Genomic DNA, 27,652 nt, shown 5'->3' with positions numbered 1-27,652 from the left:
GCGAACACAAACCACATGTCAGTGAGTTTCAGTAGAAAAACTGTTGTAATGTAATTTAATAATGTTTTCATAAGAGTATATAAATCCTATTGAGTTAAAAGATTTCGACAGTATATACAGTCGAACCCGGATAAGCGAGAGTCCAAGGAACCTCGATATTTTTCTATTTTAAAAAGGCTTCCCTTTAACCCGACAGTCACGTTTATAGAAGCCCGTTGTAACCGGGCAATGACTCCGCCTATAAAGGTTTCTCCCTTATCCAGGTCTGACTGTATTACAAATATCAGTCACAACAAAACCTTGTAGCAAGGCCTCGTGCTCAAGTTAATATTGTTTTTAGAACTTCTAATAGTAAAAATAACCGTAGGAAGCCATATTGATTTGTGATTGTCCATAAATATTATACGGAAGAAGAGAAAGAATCGTAAATGACTTCATTTTGTGTAATGCACGTACGTGTTTTTAAAGGTTTCGATTACGCAAATCAGTTACTTTATCACTTCAAAGATGTTAACGTAATAGTATTGAGAAATTTAATTACTTAATCGAGTGACGTTTAAAATTTCATACATGTGTTTTTGTGCCTAACGATGATAGGTTGTTTGGTATTCAAGAGAGTGTCCGATTCAATGGTGCAATGGAAACAAGTAATAAAGAAAAAAAGTAAGGGACTCGTCGGCCCCAATTCACAAAGATCTATTCAATTTAGAAATCGATTTAGAAAATGTATACGTCACAATGATCGTCAACTTCAAGACTTTTGCAATTCGTTTCTGAGCAGACTTGAATGAATTACAATTGTCTAATTTGAGATTTAGGGTATATATGTTTAAAGTCGATTATGTATTGATGAAATGCTGATAGTTTTTTATTGTTTATACATATTATTGCGAGAAAATGAAGTATCTTAAGAGATGCAGAAAAGTACTCGTCCTGGTAGAAAATCGTTCTCGTTTATTCTTCTATAGGGGTAAAGTAGCTAGTAACAGGGCTGTCAAGATTGACTTGTCATATTTTGGAAATGACGTTGAATAGTTCTTTGTAGTGTTAATGATGAGTGCTACTGTGAGCTTCCTGTCAGTGTGGTTGTTTAGTATTGTAAAACATTGAGGTACGTGGCTCGAGGCGGTGCAGGCTCTCGGGCGGGCCTTGACTTGCTCGAACGTACCACTTCGCGGCACTCGATCGCTTGCGAAATTATTTGATGACCTACTTAGCCGATTTCGTTTCGCTCGACGTTTCACTATACACTTTTTTCCCTCTATTTCAAAAAGTTAGGTTACATAAGCTAGCGCCCGTTACTAATGTTCACATCCTATAAAACTGCATTTTGCAAATGTTACTTCTGGTCTAGTTTTCCTTTTTTATATTTTCGTTTACTTTTTCTTAAACTTGCCATAAATATTTGGAAGAACAATGAGATTATTTAATCACCTTTTGCATATAAATTTCCATGTATGTTTTATGAAGGCAAGTGAATGTAATTTTGTTTACAAGGCGATAATCCGCGGCAATCTCCTCGGCCGACGGGCGGCGCCTTCGACCGGTTTGCTTACAGCCACCTCGCGACTCCGCTCCGTGCCGGTTTGACGTGATGTCTTCTCGTACTGACCCCTCTCCCCTGTCCCCCGTCCCCTCGCCGGTGTCGAACAAAAGTGACTTTAATTATTTTTTGAACTTTATCTTCCAAACTTCTTGTATTTGAATGTAATCATCGTCAGCAATGTTGCCAACACATGTCACTTAACATGCCGCGTTTAAAACTAATCCAGGATTTGTTACCTAGTGATACCAAGTCGTGTATTACGGTAATATCTCGTCTATTAACACGTATTATGTTGAATTTCTTTGGTTCCTACATACTTCAAAGGAGACAAAGTCTTTGTTAAAAGTATCCGAGAAGATATATATATTTTTTGTAATTACTGATCGTCGAGTCTAATCTTGAGGGATTTTCTTGTAAACGCTTCAATATCGTAATTTAATTCTTGGAATATCTCGGTATCGGTGCGCCGTGGCCCGGTCGGCTGGCGTATGTCCAACTTGCACATAATAACCACAATTCAATGAGTCGCGGACAAGAATAGTAAATAAGATAGAAGTGGACGGTGTAAAAATAGCCACCGTTCCAGCCGGTGGCAAGAATACTATTGCACCTCCCAGGTGTGACAGCGAAGGACGTTGTCCCTTGCACTATAGCATTTAAAAGGTTCCGATGCATATAGCAGTAACCCAAAAAATTTCATTTTTCAGATAAGCTATAATATTAATAGATGTGTTCCTATATTAAGGCTTTACTCCATTTAAAATCATTTGAATAAGATCCTCAATTATTGGAGTTGCATAATTCGGAAAAATAAAACCGATGTTGATCAAATTCAAGTTACGACCTTATGCGTAGGGATCGGTTGATGTCATTTCTTACCGTTATTTCCTTATTATATTATCACACTTACGTGATCAATATTAAAGATGAGCTTTCACCCCGTCATTTTATCTTACGGCGAATTTTCCCTTCCGAATAATGTAGACATATTGACATCTCATCAGCTAACAATTAGACTGTGAAATTTATTCATAAACTCTGTATACATCTGTGCCCAATTTCATCAATATCCGTTGAGCCGTTCCGAAGATATCTTTAAACATACATCCATCCATAGAAACTAGCTGTCCTAAGCGACTCCCGTCGCATCGCATTAAAAAAATGTAATTAATAGCCTATGTGTTCTTCATGCTATGTTCTACATATATATCAAATTTCAGCTAGAACCATGCACCCGTTCCGGAGATACCTTCTAACAAACATCCATCCAAACATTCGCATTTATAATATTAGTTAGATCGGTAGGATGTATAAATGTGATACAGTGATAAGTGAACTTTCGAAGTCGTCGTATTATAAAAACGTAGTTACTCTAATGCAAGCTGAATACAATTTGATCAGTCCGGGTCGACGTCCTCGGGGTCGCTTTATTTATTTACACCATCGCTCGGGTCCGTTACTGCAAGCGAGAACAGGATTCGATGCATTGTATACGAACCAACTTATTACTTGCTCTTACGGACCTTTTAACGACTGCTTGTTACCATAAGGATTTTAATATAGCTTTATGTAAATCATTAACCCCTTTAAGGTCCTATAGCGTAGTTACGAGGATGTAAAACATTAAAACAAAAACGTCAAATTTACAGCAGTATTTTTTTTTAATAACAATGATTTTTAGCGTTTACTATGCTCTTTCCATATTTTATATGCGTGTTTGTAAAATTGTACACACAGGAAGTATCTACGTCATAGGTAGGCGTGTTTTTGACGAAGTGATTTATTATGATATACTAGCTGTCGCCGCGACTCCGTCCGTGCGGAATTAAAAGAAAACTATAGGTCGCAGCGTAATGCTATATATCCTAAAGCCTTCCTCTATAAATGGACTAAAAAAAAGATTTTTTCAAATCGGACCAATAGTATCTGAGATTAGCGTGTTTAAACAAACTTCCGCTTTATAATATTATGAGATACAAGAAAATTATGTTTATTACTTAAAAATAAAAGGAAATACAATACAATTAGTATGCCTGATAAAACTGTCTGATATCTTTCGCTAATACAGAATCAGAGACAAATTGTTAAGAGCAGTTTCTGAGATAGCTCGAACTATTGAATGGTCGGTCGATGTGTTCGATTTTGATTTGTTAATCTATCTCATTGTTCTATGAGCCGTTTGCGCGTGCATTTATAGAAAAAAAATGTAGTGTAGCCCCATTGTTGTAAGCGTTTTGTTCTTTATTATCACTTCATGTTTTTCATTTATTGAAAAAAAAAACGAACATGCTTTGGTTTTTATATTCACGATAGTTGGTGACGTTTTGCGTTGAACAAAGGTTTGCTTGTTCTAAACTTTTATCGAGCGATTTCGCGCACGGCCACGTGATCAAACAATGGTGTTTACAGCTGTGTCGGCCGAGCTCATGCCGTGTCTAATGGTCGCTATATTGATGGCTATAAACCACATATTTGGATATTTTAATTATTTTTGACAGCATAAATTAATTCTATTGTATTATAAAAGCACAAAAAAATAACATTTGGTGTTATCTTACTTCTTACTTATATTATAAATGCGAATGTATAGATGGATGGAAATTGGTTAAAAGGTTCTATGGATCTCGCAGAAAGTAAACATGTAGAACATAGTCTGGAAGAACACATAGGATACTAATTAAGTTTTTTTTTGTTACCGCGCGGACAGAGTCATGGGCGACAGCTAGTATGTTGTATAATTCTGTAGGTTTTATAAGACAAAGTTGAGCTATGATTACAAGATTTGAAAATAGGAAATATTGTTCTGCATCGCATTATGTTATTGTTCATATTTAGTTAAGAAGATATTTATTGCTAAGGCAATTGAAATTTTACCAGAACGTAATTAAGTTTAATTTATAACAGAAGTTTCCAAATTAAATCTAACTTTAGTATTATACTTAAACCGTGCATACTTTTATCAATGTATGTTTGTGTAAGAAATGGAAAAGGTTTGATTTTACGTCGTATATTGTTAACGCTTCACTACCTTCCAGGTTAATTCCCAACAAATCGTTTTATTCAAAAGACAGAGAGTTCATTTCGTCGTATACACGTCCACATACTGCGCGCCACACTCCCGTTGATGTGGTTACCGTATCATATATTGTTTTCAGCTTAAAATATCAATAAGGAAATCATTTACTTAATAGCAATGTACATTACTAGTTGTCATATTCCCCGGACTCATGGCCTTGTGTTTGGTCACTGTGAAACTATTAGAAACCTATTTACCACGAATTGACTCTGCAACACGTCAAACTAAAGTAAAATTCTGTTTTTTTAGTAGAGAATGAGTGGAATTACAATATCTTTGGTTTAAGTGAATTATTTACCCTTGATATATTGAGATATCACGTTGTATAAAAATTGGCATAATTTAAAACATGTCAATGATTTTACAAGCCTTTTATTTCACTATGAACAGACCTCCATTGTTCGACCTCCAGTAGACCAACTTGCGTTGTCCTACAATATCCGACTGCACGAGGTTGCTAATCAAGAACGTATTTTCGCATTCCGATACGGTATGTTCTACTCGCACGATAGTTTGACTAACAGATTGCAAACTAGCTGTCGCCCACGACTCTGTCTCGAATTAAAAAAAAACTTGTTAAGTAACTTATGTGTTCTTCCAGACGTTCTACATGTGTGTCAATTTTTATCACAATGTTGAGCCTTCAGACAAATATCCATCCATCCAAACTTTCGCATTTATAATATTAGTAAGAAATAAGTAAGAATATTAAAGTTTTAGTGATGTTGATTCAATTGAGGATTTTTCTCGTATATTTTTGCGAGGTTATGGTATGAATTTATGACGTCTAATATCTTAAAATATGAAAATAAAGGAAATGTGATTTTTTGTAGTATTGCAGTAAACAATATTTAATGAGAATTTGACAGTGGTGTTAATTGTTTGTACAGTGACATGCCATATTGTATGGAAATTTACAATTCGAATAAATTATTGATGATTAAATAAGTTTGATAAGATATTGAAGATTTGTTAGAATCATATTTATAAAACACCTCCAAAGAAGAAACCAAGCGAGGTGTATAACTTGGTATATATTTCATCTGAACATATATAACTTTTCATTTAACACGTTCAATGCCACAGATTTATCGATGAGTTCATTTCAATATATTAATATCACAGTAGCATGGAACGTGTTAACACATTAGTTTCATTTCAATGCACATAATATGTTAAGAAACTATCTATAATTTTAGGCAATATATAAGAGAAGGCGCTGTCTCTTGAAACCCATTTTCAACTAGTTCCGGAGCCCACAAAATTTTGTGAAAAATGTTTCTCCTTTGCCCAATAAAGAATTACTTTTTTTAGTAATGTCAATAAGTTTATTAGTGATTTTTAAAGAGGTATCTTTCTTATTTTGCTCGTTACTGTTGACAAGCTTTGAAGCGACTAGCCCGTATTGTTTTTTTCTATTACTATGTTAACAAGTACAAAAATTTTGTCATTTACATTTCCATTGCCCTATTTATGATGTTTTTTTTTAAATTCTCTTCATAATTCGCGTTTAATACGATAAATGTATCAACGAATCCAAGTCATTTTGAAGATAATTTTTTACCAAATTTACCTGAGACTAGAGTACAATTTTTAGTTACTTAATTAGAATAACAAAAACCAAGGTTTTGATAATGAATTTTAATTTCATGTGTGTTACTTAACAATAAAATTATAAAGTAATAAAATAACTTAATTTTAAGTAAAGTTAAGATTTATACATGTCACTTTAAGTACGGAAAATAGATCCTCCATTATTGTCTCTTAAAGAAAAAAACTATCGAACGAGTAACGATTTTTTTTTCATCCAAAGCTTCAAACTACATTTGAGTGAAGGGAAGGAAATAAACGTCCACGACTCTGCCTGTGATCATTTGTCTTTTAAAATCAGTATAGTATAGTTCTTTTCAAGTATATTGGCGGCCTAAGTTCATCAGCACCCTGTGTAGTGCCCTCTCCCCGCATCTTGCTGCGCCCCGTTATAACTAAAAATGTGTTCAGCGTAGTGACCTGTTCGTAATTAATAGTCGCCAAAATATATGGATATATTTATACAATTGTGGTCAAAATAAAATAAAAATAGATGTAGTTACTGGGTGTTGTCGATCTGATTTCCTCGTGGGTAATTGTCGAGGTATGCGGACGGCGCGTCGCGTCGTCTTATTGGGAGTGCGAGGCAATAGTACGTGCGCTACTCACTTTCACTTCAATACGCAGTCGCCGCCGGACCCACCAAAAATACAAACTACATTATTGTAATACAAACTCTTGAAGCTAAAACTGTTTAGACAAACTTTAGCGGATTGCGGTTATTTCCGGTTCCGGATACACGTATGCTGTTTATCTAGGCTCGTATATTGAATTAGATTTTCCTTGATTAGTAAATACAATTTAATAGCTCTATTCTATTAAATTTTGCAAAATTTTAATTGTTTCGTATTTTATAGGAGAAAGTAACGGTCATTTACTTTTCGCAGACGAGATGCAGTTACAACTTTATCCTGTAAATTGTCTTGATTTTGAAAATGCTCCATAAATTTGTCTTTAGCTAGAGAGAACGCTTTCGTAATTTTTATACTTTTAATTTTTTGTTACTTTCTTGCAATTATAACTGTTCAAATAAATATTAGGTACTCGTTAATGGACTAAATAAAAGACTACAATAACGAAAGGATCGAAGCGTTTTTATGAACGCTGCTAACCTTTAAGGTTGACTGACTTTGAATCTAAGGTCGTCTGTCTTAAAATTGATTAAGCAGAACGCAGTGTGCTATAGGAGCGCACCTATCTAGTCAGCTTCTATTCAATCAATCGTGAATTTAGCTCGTCATCTGTTTTAATATTTAGGTACTAACAGTCGTCTGCGACTTCGTTTGCAGAATTAAAAAGTAAAGTAGCTTATATTCTATTCTAGACTGTAACGTATCCCTATTCCATATTTCATTCAAATCCATTTTGCCGACCGTTAAGTAACAAATGTACATACATCCATCCATAAAAAAGCTTTTATTAAGAATGAAGATTTATTAATTTCTGTTGTGTAATAATAATTATGTTTTGATTTCTTAGAGTCCATTGCGTCGTTTAGAATGACTTGATGTCAGAAAAAAAAACTATCTAGAATTAATATTGTATGAGAAAGGTAGACTATGTAATGTTACGAAAGTTTTGCAATGTGGCCAGTTATAAATTGTAGACGGCGACTTACGCAACTTCGGTAAAAGTTGCCGCGACTACCTATTACTCTGAACTTCAGGCAGGCAGTTAAGTAGGACTAGAATTGTCTGTTTTTTTTAGAAGGTGGCTAACGAGAACGCGATTCACCTGATGTGATACCAATTGGCATATGAAGCGAATGATATGGCCATACGTTTACTACTTTTCCATGTCTTCATAGTGTTGGAGAGAAATATATTATACTAGCTGTCCCTCGCGACTCCGTCCGTGCGGGATTAAAAATAGATGTTGGCCGATTCTCAGACCTACTCAATATGCTCACAAAATTTCATGAGAATCGGTCAAGCCGTTTCGGAGGAGTATGGGAACGAAAATTGTGACAGGAGAATTTTATATATAAGATGTAGTTTACGCTCTTTGTCAATTTCAAATACTTTTTTAATTATAAATTACCTACACACTACTACAATAGGTTGAGGCTGAATATTACTTTTATAATCTATCAGAAATCAGTATGCTTTGCAGTGTCAAACTCGAAATAAGTATTCCAATGGTTTAGGAACGCATAGACGACAAACACACATTATTAATTATTAAAAAACATAGTTGCCGTCTTGTTAATTTCGCTTACATCTCGTAAATCTTCGTCTATTAACCTCCAAACCTGTTAAAAGGAAATAATTTTGATAATTAGCTATCAACGCGTATTTGCTAATCGATTTATCAATTTATAGCTTCAATTAACCCTCAATATAACTGTAATGAGATAGAGTTACCCTGAGATTTCGTCATGGTAATTTCCTAAATAAGTAGTTGTAGACCGTCTACTGACTTGTGTTTGATTTCGCTCACCAGTTATACTAAAGTAAATTCATACAACCTTTTGAATAATCCCTCTATAGTTATTATTATTAGATAAACTGAATTATACGAATTATCTATTTTGATTAAGTATTGTTATGTCGAAATCTGTGACCGTGTAATTTATAATGAAAAGTTTGGCAACTTGATTGTATTTCTCAAGTAGCTAAAGGTCAAACTTTATAACTGATGACAAAGTGAATGTTTAAACTTTATACTCTGAGCCGAAATCTTGATTTCTATTGAATAGTTATTAAGGCGACCCTGTATTTTATTACTTGCTTAAAGTATATGCGCTGTTTCAAATTGAAACAAACTTTTCGACTATACTACTTTGGCAGGAATGGTTCGTATTACGTAAAATCTTTTGGAAATTGTGAGATAAATGAAAGTAAATTGTAAAATCAATTCAATTAATGTTTGAGGAAAGTTTGTTTTACAAAAATTATGTCGAATATACGTATTTTAACACGTTAACTGCCAGAATGATTTTTCGAAAAACGAAAAAAAATATGTTTAATTTTGTACAAAACCATTTGAAAACACCTAAAAATATAGTAATATCTTATTTACATTGCTCATATACTTATTATTTACATATGAATGGAAGTATGGCTTGTCGGACACATAGTCCGACATGGCAGCTAACGTGTTAACATTATAAGGCAAGTATCTGGCCATTGTTTCTCATGTTTAGGTGTTTATTGAAACAGCGTATGTTATGCGTCACAGGTGTGATTATGATAAATATATTTTAACCTTATTTTAGTCGCTCGACTTCGTCGGCGCAGGAAAAAAAGTAGCGTACAATATGATCGCATGCATCAGTTATTTTCCCTTTAAAGTCATAATCGGGTCAGCCGTTTCGGAGATTACTAGGTACAACCGCGGACTTGCGGACACAGACGAAATAATAAAAATTGGATTTTCTTTTCTTATACATAATGTTTACTAAATATGATAAAATATTCGATAATTTTATGTTAACTTTCACTGACTACTTTTTGTATCTTTAAGTTAAAATTATCGTTGATTAGTGTTGCGTAATATTGGAAAGTAAAAATTATTTAGATATAAAACTTAAATAATCTGTATATATAAAAGAAAGTAGTGTTAGTTACACTATTTATAACTCAAGAATGGCTTTACTGAAATGGTTGAAAATTGGTGAGGAGCTGAGAGTCAGGAGACGGACATAGGATGCTAGTTGTTCATTTTTTTTCTAATTTATGCCTCGAATGCGAATGTTTAGATGGATGTGATGTGGATGGATGGATGGGTGGGATATACGAATTAAGTTTTTTTTATATTTCCACGCGGACGGAGTCGCAGGCGACAGCTAGTTTCTAATAAAACCAGAAATATATCATTGTTTTAAAATATTTTGATAAGTTTGTTTTGAATATTTATTTTTGTAGATGCTATGTTGTAACGGTTTTTCATCCAAACATATAGTTTCGTAAGTGAGCGTTTCATATCGAAGGATGTTTGTTTAATAAAGGTTATTCTACATATCATTGTAAGACAGGGTATTACAAGATGCAAACATTATGGAGGCTCGGTGTTAGCCGTGAGTGCAGATTGATACCAATGCTGAAGGAGAAAAAAAAATAAAAAAAACATGTTTGTTCTACAGCTGTATTCCTTTAAATATCGCCCATACCTAAAATTCTGTTTAGTCTCTTGTTCGAGCTCCTTATAAGTTTGGATGGCACTGTACAATTTTCATTAATTTCTTTGTGGCATTAGGTTGTTACTATTGCATATATTAAGAAGCAAACTGTCATTTTTTTGTCACTTTGGAAATATTTATCATATTTTATATCTATACAATTTTGTATTGCGTTGTTGTAAAGGTTTTGAAATAAACAATATAACAGATTTTTTATATGTAAACGTGCTTAGTTACGTGCTTTCGTTTTGTAATACCTCAGTTATCAGTTCATTTGTAAATATACCAAGGTAACGATGTAAAGAGAATCAAGAAACAAAATATTGTAATGTTTTTATGATATACTAAATTAGTTATATGTACAGAGTGTAACTAAACTAAAAAAAAATTACTAAATTTTAAGTTGAATCAACCTGTATATTCTTAGTAATCTTACTCCAACGAATTTGATACCTTCATATAATAGATTTTATGTTACAAAAATTATAAAATATAGTTTTTAATTTGCAGAAAATGTGAACCTCCTATGAATAACAAATACTACGTCACTCGTGCCGCGCGTAATTATTTATCTCTATACATGTATGTTATTATTAAGTCGTGAGGTAACTTTTAAATCAAAACAGACCAATAACATGTTACAATATCAAGCAATAATATAGTTTATTGATACAATATGATCTAGATTATTCTTCATACATTTTCTTTATGAATCTTCTCTCATCTCACGATGACCGAAGCATGATATAAATCCAAAGTATTATTCCAAAAATGCTTCGTAGGAATATAACTAGGAATTAATTTTATAAACTATAAATCTGGCATAAATATGCTTGGACTCGGGTAAATTATTTTTTAAAAAAAATTTCTTACTAATATTATAAATGCGAATGTTTGGATGGATGGATGTTTGAAGGTATCTCCAGAATAGCTGAACGGATCTCGGTGAAATTTGGCATACATACAGATCATAGTCTGCAAGAACACATAGTCTACTTATTAAGTTTATTAATTCCGTGCAGACGGAGTCACAGGCGTCAGCTAGTACGTGAATGTAAGAATGAAATTAACATAGCCATAAGTTTCCACTGCCGAATCAAACGTACAATAAATATCATCGCTGTCATTTTCTTTGAGAAAAAAAAAACGACAGGCGATGTAATAAACGATACGGTTCCCTAAATTTTATCATCATTGTTTATTGAATTCGCTCAGTGCTTTGACATGACAATATCTTTATGGCGTATTGTTCGTGTTGCAAAGTTAATGAAGGAAATACTTTAACGAAACGTTTTCAAAGGCAGTGCTAATAAAATTATAAATGTTTACCTCAAAAAATATATATATACATTTTTTAGTTAATTCGCAAGCCTTATAATAATGTTTTCAATAGCCATGATTAGTCAAAAGTCACCGTATAAAAAGGTTGACGTTTGTTTAAACATTTTTTTATAGCATGGCCTTATATTTTTTTTTATAATTGTAAGCAACGTAGTATCGATTCATAATTATTATTGAAAGCTATTAAACTTTGCGATGATTCTCGCACAAATTGATTACGCGTTATTAACTCGTTGATGCATAAAATGTTTTGATGTCATCAAATTTAATTAAGAATTAAAAATGTCTAGACAGTTTTGCTCTAGAAAATTTTGCACGTTTTAGTTTACATTAAATGATTCATAGTATATTGTAATATGTATTAGTCTAATAATTTATATATATTTTTTTATATCATAAGGTGGCAAACGAGCGAGCGGCCACCTGAAATCGGTGAAATAACGAAGTGACCGTTGCCCATAGACATACGCAATTGCATATACTTTGCCTTTAATCGACGGAGGAGAGGATGCACAGAAAGAAAATATCTTCTTTCCATGCATTCTCTCATCCAGAAAGTCCACTTCCACTTCCCATCCTTTCCTTATAAGAGTGGGGAGGAAAAGATGAGTAAATTAGGCCTCCGGGACGCCCACTCATCAGACGATACGCGGAATTGCTTCCACTTCATGCCTGTCTTCTGTGTGGTTGTGATATTTCATCGGGCGAGCCGGGCCAATTCGTGCAAAGATTTTAAAGCGGGCTCTACCACTGTTATATATTTCTATATAATAATTTATATGTTTTTTTTATATTTATAAATAAGTGCTTTTGACAGTGTACAGCTAGGTCATAGTTCATAGGCCTCCGACTTACGCATAGAGTGGACTGACTTCTACTTATTTAAATGTATAATCCCACTCGGTTGGTATCCAACTCGTTCCTGGTTTATACTCGGCCGTTGAACTTTAAATATCAATATATGTAAAACTGTACAAAACATGGTGTTTATTTGATTTGAATAGTTTCCTCAAGACGAAAACACCGACGTATTAGGAATAATACTGAGATTATATGACACTATATATTTTGCGATTAGAGTAGCTTTTATTCTATAGTGATATGAAGAGGAAAGATTTGATTGTTTGCATTTAATAGGCTCCGAAACTATTGAACTGATTCATTCTTTCACTATCTCCTGGTATAGACTATTTATAAGTAGATTTTTTTTATTCCGCTGATGGAGTTGACAGCCTTTTTTACGTTTTTATGTGGAAAAATAAACGTCATTGAAAAATAGAGCTGGCCGTTTTATACAGAAGTCGAAAAAAATATTTTAAATAGTCCTCTGCTTAATATTGAACCCAATTTTTGTGACGTAATTAGATGATAACAAACCGCTGCACTATAAGGCACTATGTGTGAGATATAAAACGTAAATTCTGCGCTGCCGCCTACTACTCAGCTGTTGCTCGGGCCACGCACCTTGATCTAAATACCTACAAAATTGTCTTTGTCGATACAGCGCGTATGTGACATGCATCGCGCGTTACTAAATCGATTCGATGAGCCGTACTTTGTAATGTTTTACCGATTAATCGATTCTCGATCTCAGCCTTGGCACAGATTTGTTAACCCCTAAAGAAAACCTTAGTTCTGTTTATAAAGTTGATATGAATAATTCGTCGATTCGTGTCGTATTTTCAAGTGAAATTGTAGGAAGAATGTGTTCGCATTTAAATATTGCTTTACGTCTTAAATTTTGTTACATTAAATTGGTTTACTTCTTAATTTGCTATAATTTTGATTTAATTTGTTTATAGTATGATTCTTTATATTTATTGGTATTTATAGCAGAGATATGATTGTTAGGGTTAAGGGTTAGAATGGAATAAACTGAATGTTTTGAATTATTTAAATGTCAACAATTTTTAGTTATTTAACGTTACTTTGTAACACAACCTGAGTTTTAATTAACCCGGTTACAAATACGTACAAATGTTGTTAAGCAACCGATATTAACCGGGTTAAAATTTATAGATTTGTTGTGACATTGAAATTAATTAAATATAGTTGTTAATCTAGTTATATAAACACCTTATTAAAATGCCTAAATCACGCTTGACGAAACGACAAAGGCTGTGCTAAATGGAACATTAATATTTTTTGATTAAGCACGTGGCACGTTCCTGATATACAGGGGGTTGATTTTATTAAATGATATGCAATAAGTGTGGTATGATGCAAATACATCGTGTGTGTGTTTTTATTTGCTTAATTGTATCTGTATTTTTTGCTATTTATTATGTGTAAGCGAATGTTTTTTTATTTCTTTCCTTCTTGCTAAGGTAACTAATTGTGGGTTCGATAATTCAAAAGATTATGATTGAAGTTTTTGCTAGGCATTGATATAAGGTAGATCGACTTAGTTATTTTTTCTTACTTTACATGTGTTGCGACGTATTCCGGATTTAGCTGTTTTGTTTATAAAGTGTGTTAAAATAAAATAATGGCATTAAGCCGGGGTGAAAGTATAGAGGGAAGGCGTATCGAGCGTTGAGTAATAATCGCTGGAGAGGTTAGTTACGTACGTAGTTTTGTGCAGCCTCGCCGCGTGAGGCCGCCGTCACGTCGCCGGTGAGAGGTTCCCCCTCCAGCCCCCCTCCATCGGAGGTCGACCGCCCCACTGACTGTGAAGGAGACAACCAATAGCATGGCCTAACTCACGTATACCGAATTTTAACTAAACATCTTTATTTAGCTTCAATACGACTTGTAATGTTTAATTAAGACTATTTAACTTTACTAGAATAGATTCTAGAACTGACGTTTCAAATGTAAAAGCCGAGTCACCGAGTGGCCTACTAAATTTGTTTGCCATGGTTATAGATCGAAAGATTTTTCAATATATTAAAATATGTTCAATTAGTTTAGGAAATTTTAGCATAATAATGTTCGTTTTGTATGATTGTTAATTGATATGCTTCTTTAAATTTCGCGAATAATCTACAGGTTGATTATCAAGTATCGTTATCAGCGGAAGCCAACATGTCCAACGCACGTGCAAACGATTGAATGTCACAAATCTAATCAACGAACGAACTGAAAACAATTAGCTTGAGGTTCATTAACCGTGTATTCTATGGTTGGAAAATATAACGTAAATTTACGATAAATCAGTAATTTTACACCTACATACATACGTGTATCTTCAATTCTAAAATTATTCCAGTAGAAGTATTTCCGATTGAGTCGTAGCCTAATAATAACCACAGCGCTTGTGAAAATCTCACTGCTCTGTGTCGAATATTCGCAGGTGAGTTTAATTAACGTTGTGTTACCTCACAATGTTGACGGTTGCGACAACGAATCGCATCGTCCATTAGAAAGTCGACGATGAATATGCAAATAAGTGGTAGAAACCTCACGAATACCTGACCGACTGTACGGACGTACGAGCGATGAAAGTGTCCGGCGATAAAGTCGATTGTGTTGCAACAATTTCTTTTACGGTACAATTGCTAAATTCACTCCCGCTGTATAGTCATTTTAATGTAAACGTTTTTTTCACAATCAGAAATAAAGTTGAACAGCATTGTACACTTTATCAGATTGTTTTTAAACAATCGCATAACATTCATTTAACTTTACCCACTATCACTTTCTCAAAACAAAGAAATATCTAGTTTTTACTAGAATCATTCTCTTTAGATATTCAGTTTAATGAGGCTAGTTTCTTTTTTTTTGTTGCGCTCGCGACCTAAAAAAATCTAAGCAATCAAACTGACCTTGCTACGTTTTCTTTTACAATTTGTAACAATCGCTCGACCATTGCTACAACTTGTTATAGTTGATGTTAAAATTGTTGCCTAATTGAACAATTTGCTCTACTTCGAAATACTACAACGCATTACTCTATTAATTTAATTCTTTTATGCTATCAACAAGTTATTTGTGCAAACAAACCTACTCATAAAGTACTTTAAGTAAACAAGTATCTAATATATTGATATTAGATAAAAGAGTCGCGGTAAGCAATTATTATTGTCGATCACAGCTCGACTGCGTGGAATTCCCGCTATGATTCGTGTTGTGTAGTGAACTATTTATTATCATCGTTCACTGCTGACGTACGTATATCGCGTATCGCCTCTATTGCAATGGATTAAAGTCGATGTTACACCGTTCGCGCTCCGGCCCACCTCCGCAATGTTACGTCAATGAAATACAGCACGTTAACTGGCCGAGCCGGCTGCTCGACTGCCTGTTCTGTGTCCGGGTTTGTCGCGCTCGAAATCATTACATTTCTTGAAATTACTCAACAGATTTTATTGTTCTTTATTAACACACCGTACGATCCTTATTTATAAGTGAAATACGAGCCATTTTTGTATAATTAGCGACTGTGTACTATTATCTCGACCGGGTGAAGGAAACCGGTCGCGGCGGCCTCTCACTTTGCAACAGCAATATGTATACCGTTCGCCGACTTCGTTTGTGTAGGTAAAATTAGGTAACCGACGGCGCGGCGATTGTGACGATCGACGTTCCGAACCGAATAATGAAATCCACGGCGCTAGCTGGTGCCACGGTAGCGACTAAATATATTTAAACGCGTACTGGCCCGCGAATTACTCTCGCTTATCAATTGACTACTACAAAAACAAACAAAATCCTGACAATTTGTACAGAAATATTCAACGCGTAACTAGACAAAATAACAAAGTAGCGATTTCCTTATATTTTCCGGATGTAGCGATCGAATAAACACACGGCCTTCGTAAGAAGACAAGCGTTGAAACTAAACGACCTTGCCATAATATTTATATGGATTCCATTGCACTTGTGACATCAACAATTGGCTTACGATCTAATTACGAGCATTGCTGTTTTCGGATAATCCTGAAAAAGAATTTTTGATTGTACAATTAACAAATGGGCGACGGATGAGAGCATGAGCGTACAAATATAGCGGGCAAGACGGCTGTTCACCGAGTGCCGAAGCATTCTGCCGCGACGCGCTCTTTATACCAGCCGCTGCGGCCGGCCGCCGCGCAGAGAAAGCCGCGGCGCGCGCGCCCCCCGCCTGCCCCTCGCTCGCCCACTGGCGGGTTTTTTCCTCGTCACTACCATAATTGCATACGACGACGTATAACAGATAATGTACCACCTTGAGTTCATCAGTCAAGATGCGGGTCCTATCGGACAATCACGATTATTATTCACACATGCATTTATACCGAGTCGATAAATTTGCAAAAACTAAACATAAAGAGACAATTTAATACTAGAATACTGTCTTGACAGTGTTTTTCTATGACGGCCATTGGTGTAGAACGTACTAAGATAATAAAAATTTCTTATCTATAATGACGTTTGACATTTCGGAATATTTTAGTTAAATATTCTTTAATGTAATCTCTTTATATACCAATTTTCCACAGTCCGATATCAATACCGATAAATTGGTAATTATAAATATAAATAATCAGTAGTAAATTATAAATCATCTGAGATAAGCGAAAATGTAAATTTTTAGTACATAGTCGAATAACATTTGACGTTGACATATTCAAGTAATATTGTTATAAGAAAGGTTATATTGTTACACTATTGAGATTTGAGATACTTTTTAATAGGTTAACTGGCTAGCATTGTACTGGCACACGTCAGCCACGACCTTACAACGGCCCGGGGCCATGCGTGTGAATACGTCATAAGTAGGCGTACTGCGAATGCGATTGCGATACACACCTTATCTAAACACACTATCTTTCCCCGATTAGACCAACTCCCATATTACTAACGCTGTTCTAATGTCTTGATAATGTGAAGTATCTTTAACATCTATTAATCCAATTATTGAACACTATCGCCCGCGACTTCATTAGCGCAGAATTAAAAAAGTATTTGCCCGCGTTCATCAGCTACCTTCTCGTCAATGTCTTACAGTTCCGGAGATTAACGAAACGATCGCGGACAGGCGGACAGTCCGACACACTTACAGACAAAAAAATTAATGAATTGTTTTGTCACTATCAGGCAACGCATCACGTGTACGAAATAAGTTTTTTTTTTAATTTACATACAACATTTCAATTTTATTAATATGTAAAGATTTGAAGAATAACGTATGTCGACGGGAGGAGGACGCCATAAAAGAATACCGTAAAATAACATCTCACCGTTAACGTGTTTTGAGGCCAGCGAAAGTAAGCGATGACACAATTACTAGTTATGTGAGATGTCATAGCGGAGTAAGAAAACACCTGAATATTGATACTTTGATGATAAAAGTAACAGTGAGACATCAGTAAATCTTTGTTTTTGATAATAATCAATCATTTAAATTGTCTAAGATGTTGGAAAGCTTAACTGTTATTCAAAATCGTTATTGGTTACTGAGGGACTGGTTTAGTGTACACAAAGGACCACTAAACAACTGCGATTACGGCAGTTGAATTGCTATCAATCTGTTAAATAATTCAAACTTACGTGAGACATTATAAACTTATATAAAAACGGCTAAACACTCACGTATATTCGTCCGGTGGCGGCACCGACTAGTTTAGAGCCCAGCCCAGTCCCACTAACTCTGATGAAGGGCCCCCGATGATACGTAAGTGTTTAGCCTTTTTTATATAAGTTTGCTCTTTATCTGGCACTTAGAATATACATAGTATTGATGACTGGATATGTTTTACTTGTTTAAAAGTTTTTCGGTAATATAGTAGCAGCTAATTATAGATCGTTGTTTCATTTATATTCGCGCGTGTATTACTCGCTGGTGAAACGGTAAAACGAGCGCGGTGGCTCGCGGCCGCGGCGTTGCCATTCCAAGCGATGAAAGTCGGCACATCACTAATTGCCTTCCTATGACGCACATTAAATGGGACACCGTTTGGATATCAATACTAGCCTTGGCGTAAGACCTTGTTGGAATTCAGTGAAATTGTAAACACGTGAAAATTTAACGATTATCAGGTAATCAAATTTATCTTTTCAGCGCGGAAACCTTGTTTAATTGTTACTTAATTATTGTTTAAGTGTTATATAAGCCTGGAACACTTATAGAAGTGTATTACTCGATTTGTTCCCATCTATACGTAACATAATGTTGCATAGATTATTTTAATAGTATTGATGACAATATCTTTTGATTTGAACTAGATAGACGTGACTTGACAGAATAATTCCGTACCCACTTCTTATTTACAAATATATTTGTCAATGTGTTAATATTTATTCAAATTAAATTATTAACAGTGTTATTTTTCCTATTTCAGAAAATATCGATTCCGGTCCCGACCAATGGCACGTCAAGCGAGTCAACATTTCACTTTAGCATCAACAGCAATGCAGAAATGGAGGGCCCGCAGGTATGTTTTGTATGAGGTCCATTTACCTAAAACATTCTTACGAAGATTGCGATACGAATGACATCTCACATTTTGAAATCGGTTTAGTTGTTGAGGCTACAGGTTATAATGAAACCGACAAATTAATATGTAAGAAACATATTTACGTACCAGCGAAAAACTTTACTCACCTGATAAAAAATATAAATATTATACCAACTCTTAGAATTTATATAAAGTACTAAAGTGTTGGTATTATTAGGAAATGGGTTATCGAAATATGTTTTCAAAATATGTAAATAGCAATTTAATTAGTCCATCGTTTTCGCATTTAAATTATAATTAAAAATGTATTATACAAATTCCTTTTTCGTGGACTGTTATATTATCTGAATTATTTAAATAAAACCTTGTCACCCTAATAGGGTGATCAGCGGTTTCTAGTGATTGTCATGTGTTATTTTTAGATGTCTCCCCCGCAGGGAGGCCATATAGATGGATCTAGTGAGCATATATCTTTCACCAACTGTACTGTAGTCGACATGAATATATACTGCGTTGTTGGTCGAGTATATTTCCTACCTATGTTGAAGAAATGTCATAGAAATATCCGTGTTAAATTATAGCTATTATGGTTACTGTCGATGAACAGTATTAGGTCCTAAGTGAGAAGGTAATTTAATTATTTGACACAGAGAGTGATGCACGAATCTTCGTGAGAACATTTTCGAAACGACATCGACAATTGCACTGTACTAATTTTAAAACAAATTAAAATTTGTACAGTGCAACGTTGATTTCGATGACGTTACGAAATCGCGTGTCGCAAATATTCGTAGTAGGTTCTCATTTAATTTATAGAGCTCACGAGACTTATCTTTATCATGTAATGTCAACAAATATCGTGCCATTGTTTAGCATTCTGAAAGAATTCAACAATGTCCTGTCTGTTTTGTGTTTTCTTAGTGTTAAGGGATAAATGTCTCATTTCTCTTTTCATAAATTTGAACTGAGGTATGCCAAGCAAGTGCCTTATGATATCGGCAATCGTATATTTTTTATTCAGTAAAAAATGATTTTAGTTTAAACATTGTACGTAAAGTTACTTCCTCGAATGAGTCGAAATATAATAAACAAGGAAATTGTAACGTATGTTTTTGTTTAGGTTTTTTTAATCGTAATTTATTGTTCTTCGAAATATTGCTTGCGTATAGAAATTATTCAAGTTTTTTTTTGTTTTGAAAATTATCTTTACGTGAGTATACAACGAACGGAAGAGATTAAATGATAAGAGTCAGTCCTTGCTTCAATGTATCTAGTTCTCCATGTGGTTAATGGAGATGAAAATATATCATACTAATATTATAAATTGGAATGTTTAGATGGATGGACGTATGAATGTTTGAAGGTATCTCCAGAACGGCTGAACGGATCTCGATGATATTTGGCATACATATAGAATATAGTCTGGATGAACACATAGGCTACTAATTATGTTTTTTTTAATCCCGCGAGGACGGAGTCGCGGGCGACAGCCTATAGAAATATAAAACAATCTATCTTCGATAGTAAATAAGTAGATTAAATACAATGAAATATTTGGTAGTTGTTAGTATTTTATACTATAAAGGTAAATCGTTTTAATTAACATACAATCAATATATTGAGAGATGGGTCAAATAAGAAACTTCTAGAAGTATTTTCATCATCTGTTTAATCAAATAAACGACATTTGTTAAGGAATATAATTATGTACTAATCTTAATAGTAGCAAAGGTAAAAAAAAATGATTAGCCGTAGGTACAACAAGCAATTCAATCACCGTGAGTTGGTACTCCGGCCCGTATTTTTATCATGATAACGTCGTGTCATATCGTTGCTTTTATCAATCAAATTATATAATATAATATTAATATTTTAGTGGCTTAATTCAGTGTCACGTTTTATATTATTTTTATGTTAAGCTCATGAAATATTGATAGTCGATGACTTTTTACCCGACTGATTTGAATTTACTCAACTATCTATTTTTACTTCAAACCGATTTTGATCACTGCAAGATCTTTTAAATAGTCATATTATTTTAACTATAAATACTAACGTGATGTGGAAGATATGTGGATCTCCGAACATCATTAACTAATTAAACGTCGTCACTGAGAAGCTGAAAGCTAACACTAAGTTTGGAGTGACTAGGCCATAGTCCAACACACTAGCCCACTGCGGGTTGGTTGACTTCACACATATCTTTGAATTTTTCCGAACGACTGTAGTTAGTTCTCTCCGACGATATTAGTTAATTGTACACTATCTCTTACGTTGTAATTGTAATTTTGATTTAATGTATGCGTTGCATGATATTCAGGGGTCGTTCGAGTGCGTGCGAGGGGGTGCCGGCGCGCGGAGGTTGGAGTGCTGCGGGCCGCTGCCGCGTCGCATGCGCGTCCTGGCCAACGACGATTCGTACGAGGCGACGAAGGACCGCATGGCGCGCACAGTCGCCGCCGAGCAGAGCAAGTGGTCAGTATGATGGTTTCTACTGGAATATGTACCGAGTAATATGATAAAAAGTACGTCAAAACTATTTCGACAATCTTATATTTATAAGGAAAATATTTTCATTAACCTTATAGAGTAAATTGCTCACTGTTATTATACGTAAGTTAAAATTCCATATTGTTATACCAACGTCATATTCCCTTATATAGAATCACAAATACATATTGAATATGTGATGATATGATCACCACCATTGTGATATTGGTATGTTTGATAAAGTTAAAACATTTTTCTATCTGTCACTTTCAGCACTCGGGTTATAAAACCCAACCAGACGGACATAGGACGTAGAATAAATAAACGCCTCTCACATACGACGTACTCGAATGGGTCGGCGGCGGCGCAGCTGGCGGAGAGAGCCGAGCGCGCCGAGAAGGAGCGGCTCGAGCGGTTGGAGCGGGAACGTGCGGAGAGAGCGGAGAGGGAAAGAGTAGAGCGCGCAGAGAGGGAGCGTGTCGAGCGTGCAGAGAGAGAACGCGTCGAGAGAGCGGAAAGAGAAAGAGCCGAAAGGGCGGAAAGAGAACGTGCCGAGCGGTTAGAGAGAGAGCGCGTGGAGCGAGTAGAAAGAGAACGCGCCGAGAGAGCCGAGCGGGAACGAGCGGAGAGACCTGACCGGGCGGAACGACCAGAGCGGGCGGTGCCCCGCGGCGCACCACCTCCCCACCAACGTCCTCCGCCCGCCGCGGACGTTTCTCGACGATCCATCAAGTAAGTCTCCACATTCATCATAACCTTGTATGCTAAAGTTGTAAAAAACTTTGTTTGGCTAATTTACCAGTTACTTTTTTAACCTAGTCGATGTAAAACTCTCACCAATTCCTTGCGCATTCTCAATAAAGTGTAATCTAATGTTTTGACACAAGGCAATCGGTATGCATCGTTACTGGCAGTGTTCCATTTTATCTCAACAACATTGACAGCGCGTCTGTTTTCCTGATTCAATGCCGTGGGAAGGTGTAGGTGTGCAGTACGATGCCGGTATTAATCATTTACACCAGCAATAGTATTCACCTTGTCCTAATCATTACGTCAAAATGTATTTGCAATCATAGATAACAGCTTAATCATTCTAAGAACTATATATATTATGGAAGTAAAGAAGTAATTTTCCATACTACATTTTGTAGAAGAATAATGCTCAATGAAAGGAAATCGTATTTTATCGTAGCTTATTTATGGCAAAATAAAAAATATAGTATCATTAGAATCGTTTAGGTCAGTAACAAGCAACGAAGGATTTTCCTTGTTTACTTAATTGATTGAGAAATATTGTACTAACAGTTAAAGAATTGTACTTACTAATCCCACATAATCTTCTATTTCGTAATTGAACACCAAGCTATAGGTTGATAGATTCGGTATGACGTCTTTTCTCATTTACCCATACATGTATCCAGCTATGTAATGTTTGGGGGATCACTAACATTTGCGAATTGGGATTTCGTAACTTCATTGAAAAAAAAATCTCAAAATTTGTATGAGATATTTCGTTACGCACGATACCGTGCTGTATAAATGTAAAATTTTCTGTCAATGACTTTCGACCACTTTCACGCAAATTTTCGTGCTAGGCCCTCTGTAATTTTGTTTCATAATAATAATATATAATAATATTGATCAATATGTCGCATTATTGCACAATTTTATTGCAAAATCCATAAAAGCTGATGACTCATAACTTATATTTTTTTATGATAGGAACTTCCTGAATTACGAAATATAACTATACCATATATACTTTCTAACTTCACCTTTCCTTCTCATCTCAGTAAAAATAAACAAATAATTATCTTATATCTTCTATACATATATTCTATACATATAAAAACAATAGCTTTTCGTTAGTCTCGCTAAAACTAGAGAACGGCTGAACGGATTTATCTTATCTTGGTCTTCAAATGTTCGTAGAGGTCTAGGGAAGGTTTAAAAGGTGAGAAAAAATCGAATAACTACCGGGAAAACCGTAAAAACAGTCATTTTGTTTTTCCCATAAAAACGTTTTCTAAATAAAATGTAGAGTCAATTTGAATTTTATTGACTAATTATGTTTTTTTTTAATACTTCGCGGACGGAGTCGGGGGCGACAGCTAGTATGAAATATATTTCTCATTGATTTTCCTGACCACAACGAAATTAAATACTTTGAAAGTATATTTTTATCACAACACACCACAGCGCTGATAAATAACTTTATCTTGTTACATTGCAATAAAACATATCGTGAATTGTGGTTGACATAATTGAAGTTTGGTTGTCGCGGTTAATGAATGTCAAATGTTTATTTGTGAGATAGAGCGGTTGTTTTTATGACTATACTAGCTGTCGCCTGCGACTCCGTCCGCGTGGATATATAAAAAAAACTTTAGTGTAGCCAACCCATCCATCTAAACATTCGCATTTATAATATTAGTAAGTTAAATAAAAAGCAGCTCTTCAAGGCATTCGAAAAAAATAATAATAAATAGTATCCTATGTCCGTCTCCTTGCTCTAAACTACCTCATCACCAATTTTCAGCCATATCGGTAAAGCCTTTCTTGGGTTATAAATAGTGTCACTAACCCGGCTTTATATATATAGATAATAGCTTCAAATAGGGGCTCACTATCGATTAATTTTTGTACGAATTTTTACATTCAAAATTAGGTTTCTTAAATACGAAGTTATGTTTAATTAGGTACTAATATATTATTATGCACATTTTATCTTAAAAATAATCTTTGACCGTTAGCATCTGACATCAAAATCTCTGAATAAGTCATACCGTCATTCCTGTCATTAGATTTGAAGGACACAGAGATGACAATATTTAAACAGAATTTTTGGTCTCAGAAACTCACGGTATGTCAATCAATTATACATAAAAAATCATCATCATCAATCCCGGCTCAGTATGTACTACTACTCCATACATTTCTATCAGCCATCATATCCGAATCTACCCCCTTCCTACGTATATCCTCTTTCACACAGTCATTCCATACTTTTTTTGGTCTTCCTCTACCTTTGTAGCCATCCACATTCAATCTCATTACTTTTTTGCTTATAAAAAATTAGTATAAGCCTTATTTAAAGATTAATCTGTATCAAGTTCAAAAATATCCAAATTTCAATCATCCAAAAAATTAAGTCTGTGACGTAAGTAATAAATTATGTCTCTAGCCAAAATTGTCTCAATTGAATGTGGCTATTAACGTTTTTTTTAGTTATATTAATTCAGTCTCCCCCATTTTGATAATTGATCTAGTGGATTGAAGAGTTTTTATTTTAGATTGGAAAGTGGTAATCGTCGATTGCCTTGAGTTGTTTACTTGTGTGCGGTTTTGTCGCGACCTCGCCGCAGCGACTCATGATCACTCGCCTTCTAAATGCCACGCCGACGATTGTGACATTCAATTAATACCTTGATACAAGCGCATGTTGTTTACATCAATACAACAATGTTTTCTTACTAATCGTTTTAATGTGACGCATCATTTTATGTTAAGCTTAAAACTAGTTTATTGTATCTGAATTTAGAAGATATTTGTTTTTGTCAGCGACTTCCGAACGGTATTAAAAAAGAACTTAATTAGTAATCTATTTGTTGTTCCAGACTATGTTCTATATCTATGCAAAATTTCAACAATACCCCCTGAGTCCATGGAGCGTCCACCTAAGCGATCTAAGAGCTCGGTGACCTCCCAACCCGGTAACTATAATGAAGTAACAGCCCGAGCCGGAGCTCCTGAGGGGGAGCCTTCGAGTCTTGTTACTCTTAAACGAGGTTCAGGCTAAGCGCTATCTGCGCTCGGCCACCTCAAGCCCGGTGAAGCTGTAAATGCCTCCTCAAGGCAAACAGTGACTACTCAGTCACAAAAAAAACCCTCTGAGTCGATATACTTTCCTTTCCACATATATTTCTATAAACATTCATCAATCCATCTAAACATTTATAATATTAGTAGGAATCCAAGCCCATATCTAAATCTAATTTGTCATTCCAATTTTTCTTTTATATATACTAGAACCAACAATAGACGTGTGAATGATTGTATTATCTTTAATCTAGATATTTATCTGTTTCAGTGAGAGACTTATACAATTATTAGCACTGAAGCCATTCAAGAAACCCGAGTTATACGCGAGGCTGAGTAGTGGTAAGTTGTCTCTCGGTATATCTCATCAGTAACAGCTTGTTACCGCGACTAACCGTCGGTATATTGCAGAAGGCATCAAGGAGAAGGACCGCGCTGAGGTCAACAAGATCCTGCCCAAGATCGGCTCACTCAAAGACAACTGTTATCATCTGCGTAGGCACATATGGAACGATGTCAACGAGGATTGGCCCTTTTATACTGAAGAGGAGAAACGCATGCTCAAAAGGTATGACCATTTCAATGAAATATCATTCGGTATTTAACCCAGTTACCTCACAGCCTCCTTCATATTCTAAAATATATTATAGCTAAATGTGAGTTAAATTATTGTGACAGTTTGCAATATTTGTTACTTAGTGGGAAATGAATCATGATCATCATCAGCTTATACGTCCCCACCAATGGGCTCGGAGCCTACTCTAAGTTAGGGGGTGACTAGGCCATAGTCAACCTCGCTGGCCAAGTGCGGGTTGGTTGACTTCCCACATATCTTTGAATCTCTTCTCAGATATGAGCAAGTTGCATCACGATGTTTTCGTTGAAGAACGTCGGATAAATGTACACATGTAAATCAGAAATCGTTAAACGTATATGGCGGGATTCGAACCCAGGATCTGCAATTCAAGTGCTTGACCCTTAAGCAACCGACGCTCTCGGGAAATGAATATATAGTTATTATTGTTCAAAGAATGGGACTACATCAGATTACACTGAAAACATGAATATGATATGAAGAAGAATGTTGCAATTTTTTAAATAAAGTAATTGAAGAAAATCATAGGATATGCTATAAATAAGCACATCATATATTATTTATATGCAATTTATTAGCATTGTTAACTTTATATTAAAAGAGGATGTTAATCATAAAGTAAATTGACGTCAATAGGTCAGGATTTACCTTATAACATATGTATTTTATAACGAACGTTTTCAACTAAACAAAAATACATATAAATTGCAATGAAGAATTTATTTGTGGAATAACTAATATGGTGCTTTATATAGGATACAAGATTTGACTGTATACGACCTTTATCATGGGTTTCTGAGACCAATAAAACATAACAGAGAGAACATATTTTAAACGAATATTTTGGTCTCAGAAACTCACTGTTAGAGTGTCAATTACTTTCCGCACTGATCAAAGAATGTGATACACTTGATGGCTATTCTTTCACACATTGTAATGTTTTTTAAGCTTTGATTGACTTTTGTGTATTTCCAGGCGGAAACCTCAAAATCTAACGCCGCCTCTAAGCAGCGACTCGGCCAATTCTCTATCACCCCGCGCGTCACCCGCGAGCGGCGGCAGCGGGAGCGGGAGTGGGGGGAGCGGGGGCAAGCGCGCGCCCGCAGGGGACGAGGACACGCCCGCGGCAAAGAAGAAGCGCATCTCCCACTACCGCCGCCCCTCCCCGCCCTCCTCCGGGTACGCGACCACCTCCTCCGGTGAACGACACGCCTCCGACAACGAGGATGACAGGACCAATGGTTAGTACATATACTAAAATCAGATAAACAACACACCCTGTGTTTAGTATGAGAAAAAAATATTATGTATAATATACTACGATAATTTATCTTACTTATATTATAAATGCGAATGTTTCGACGTATGGATGGATAGATGGATGTATGTTTGTCTGCAGAACCGCTTCATGGATCCCGTTGAAATTTGGCATTAATGTAGAACATAGTCTAGGAGACCACAGGCTACTATTTAAGGTTTTTTTTTTAATTCTGAGCAGAAGAGACGCGGGCAAAAGCTAATCTTACTAATATGCGAATGTTTAGATGGATGGATGTTTGTTTGAAGGTATCTCCAGAACGACTGTATGGATCTCGCTAAAATTTGACATAGATGTAGAACAGTCTAGGTCTAGGAGAACACAAGCTACTTTTTAAGTTTTTATTTATAATATTTACGCGTGAAAAGTCTCGAG

At 35.2% G+C, this 27,652-nt stretch overlaps 1 protein-coding gene across 1 annotated transcript in view; it reads left to right on the top strand.

The window, feature by feature from the left end:
- The window catches only part of Su(Tpl) (Suppressor of Triplolethal), a 40,644-nt gene that overhangs the window by 9,777 nt on the left and 3,215 nt on the right, over window positions 1-27,652 (top strand). Inside the window, exons 3-8 of the mRNA XM_013314397.1 lie at window positions 18,939-19,031; window positions 21,376-21,530; window positions 21,819-22,277; window positions 25,636-25,706; window positions 25,776-25,932; window positions 26,935-27,200. Coding sequence (XP_013169851.1) covers window positions 18,939-19,031; window positions 21,376-21,530; window positions 21,819-22,277; window positions 25,636-25,706; window positions 25,776-25,932; window positions 26,935-27,200 — 1,201 coding nt within the window. The remainder of the gene's footprint in view (window positions 1-18,938; window positions 19,032-21,375; window positions 21,531-21,818; window positions 22,278-25,635; window positions 25,707-25,775; window positions 25,933-26,934; window positions 27,201-27,652) is intronic.

The sequence above is a fragment of the Papilio xuthus genome, unplaced genomic scaffold (assembly GCF_000836235.2).
Source record: "Papilio xuthus unplaced genomic scaffold, Pxut_1.1 DF827461.1, whole genome shotgun sequence".
NCBI classification, from domain to species: Eukaryota; Metazoa; Arthropoda; class Insecta; order Lepidoptera; family Papilionidae; genus Papilio; species Papilio xuthus.
This window is presented reverse-complemented; position numbering and strand designations above follow the sequence as displayed.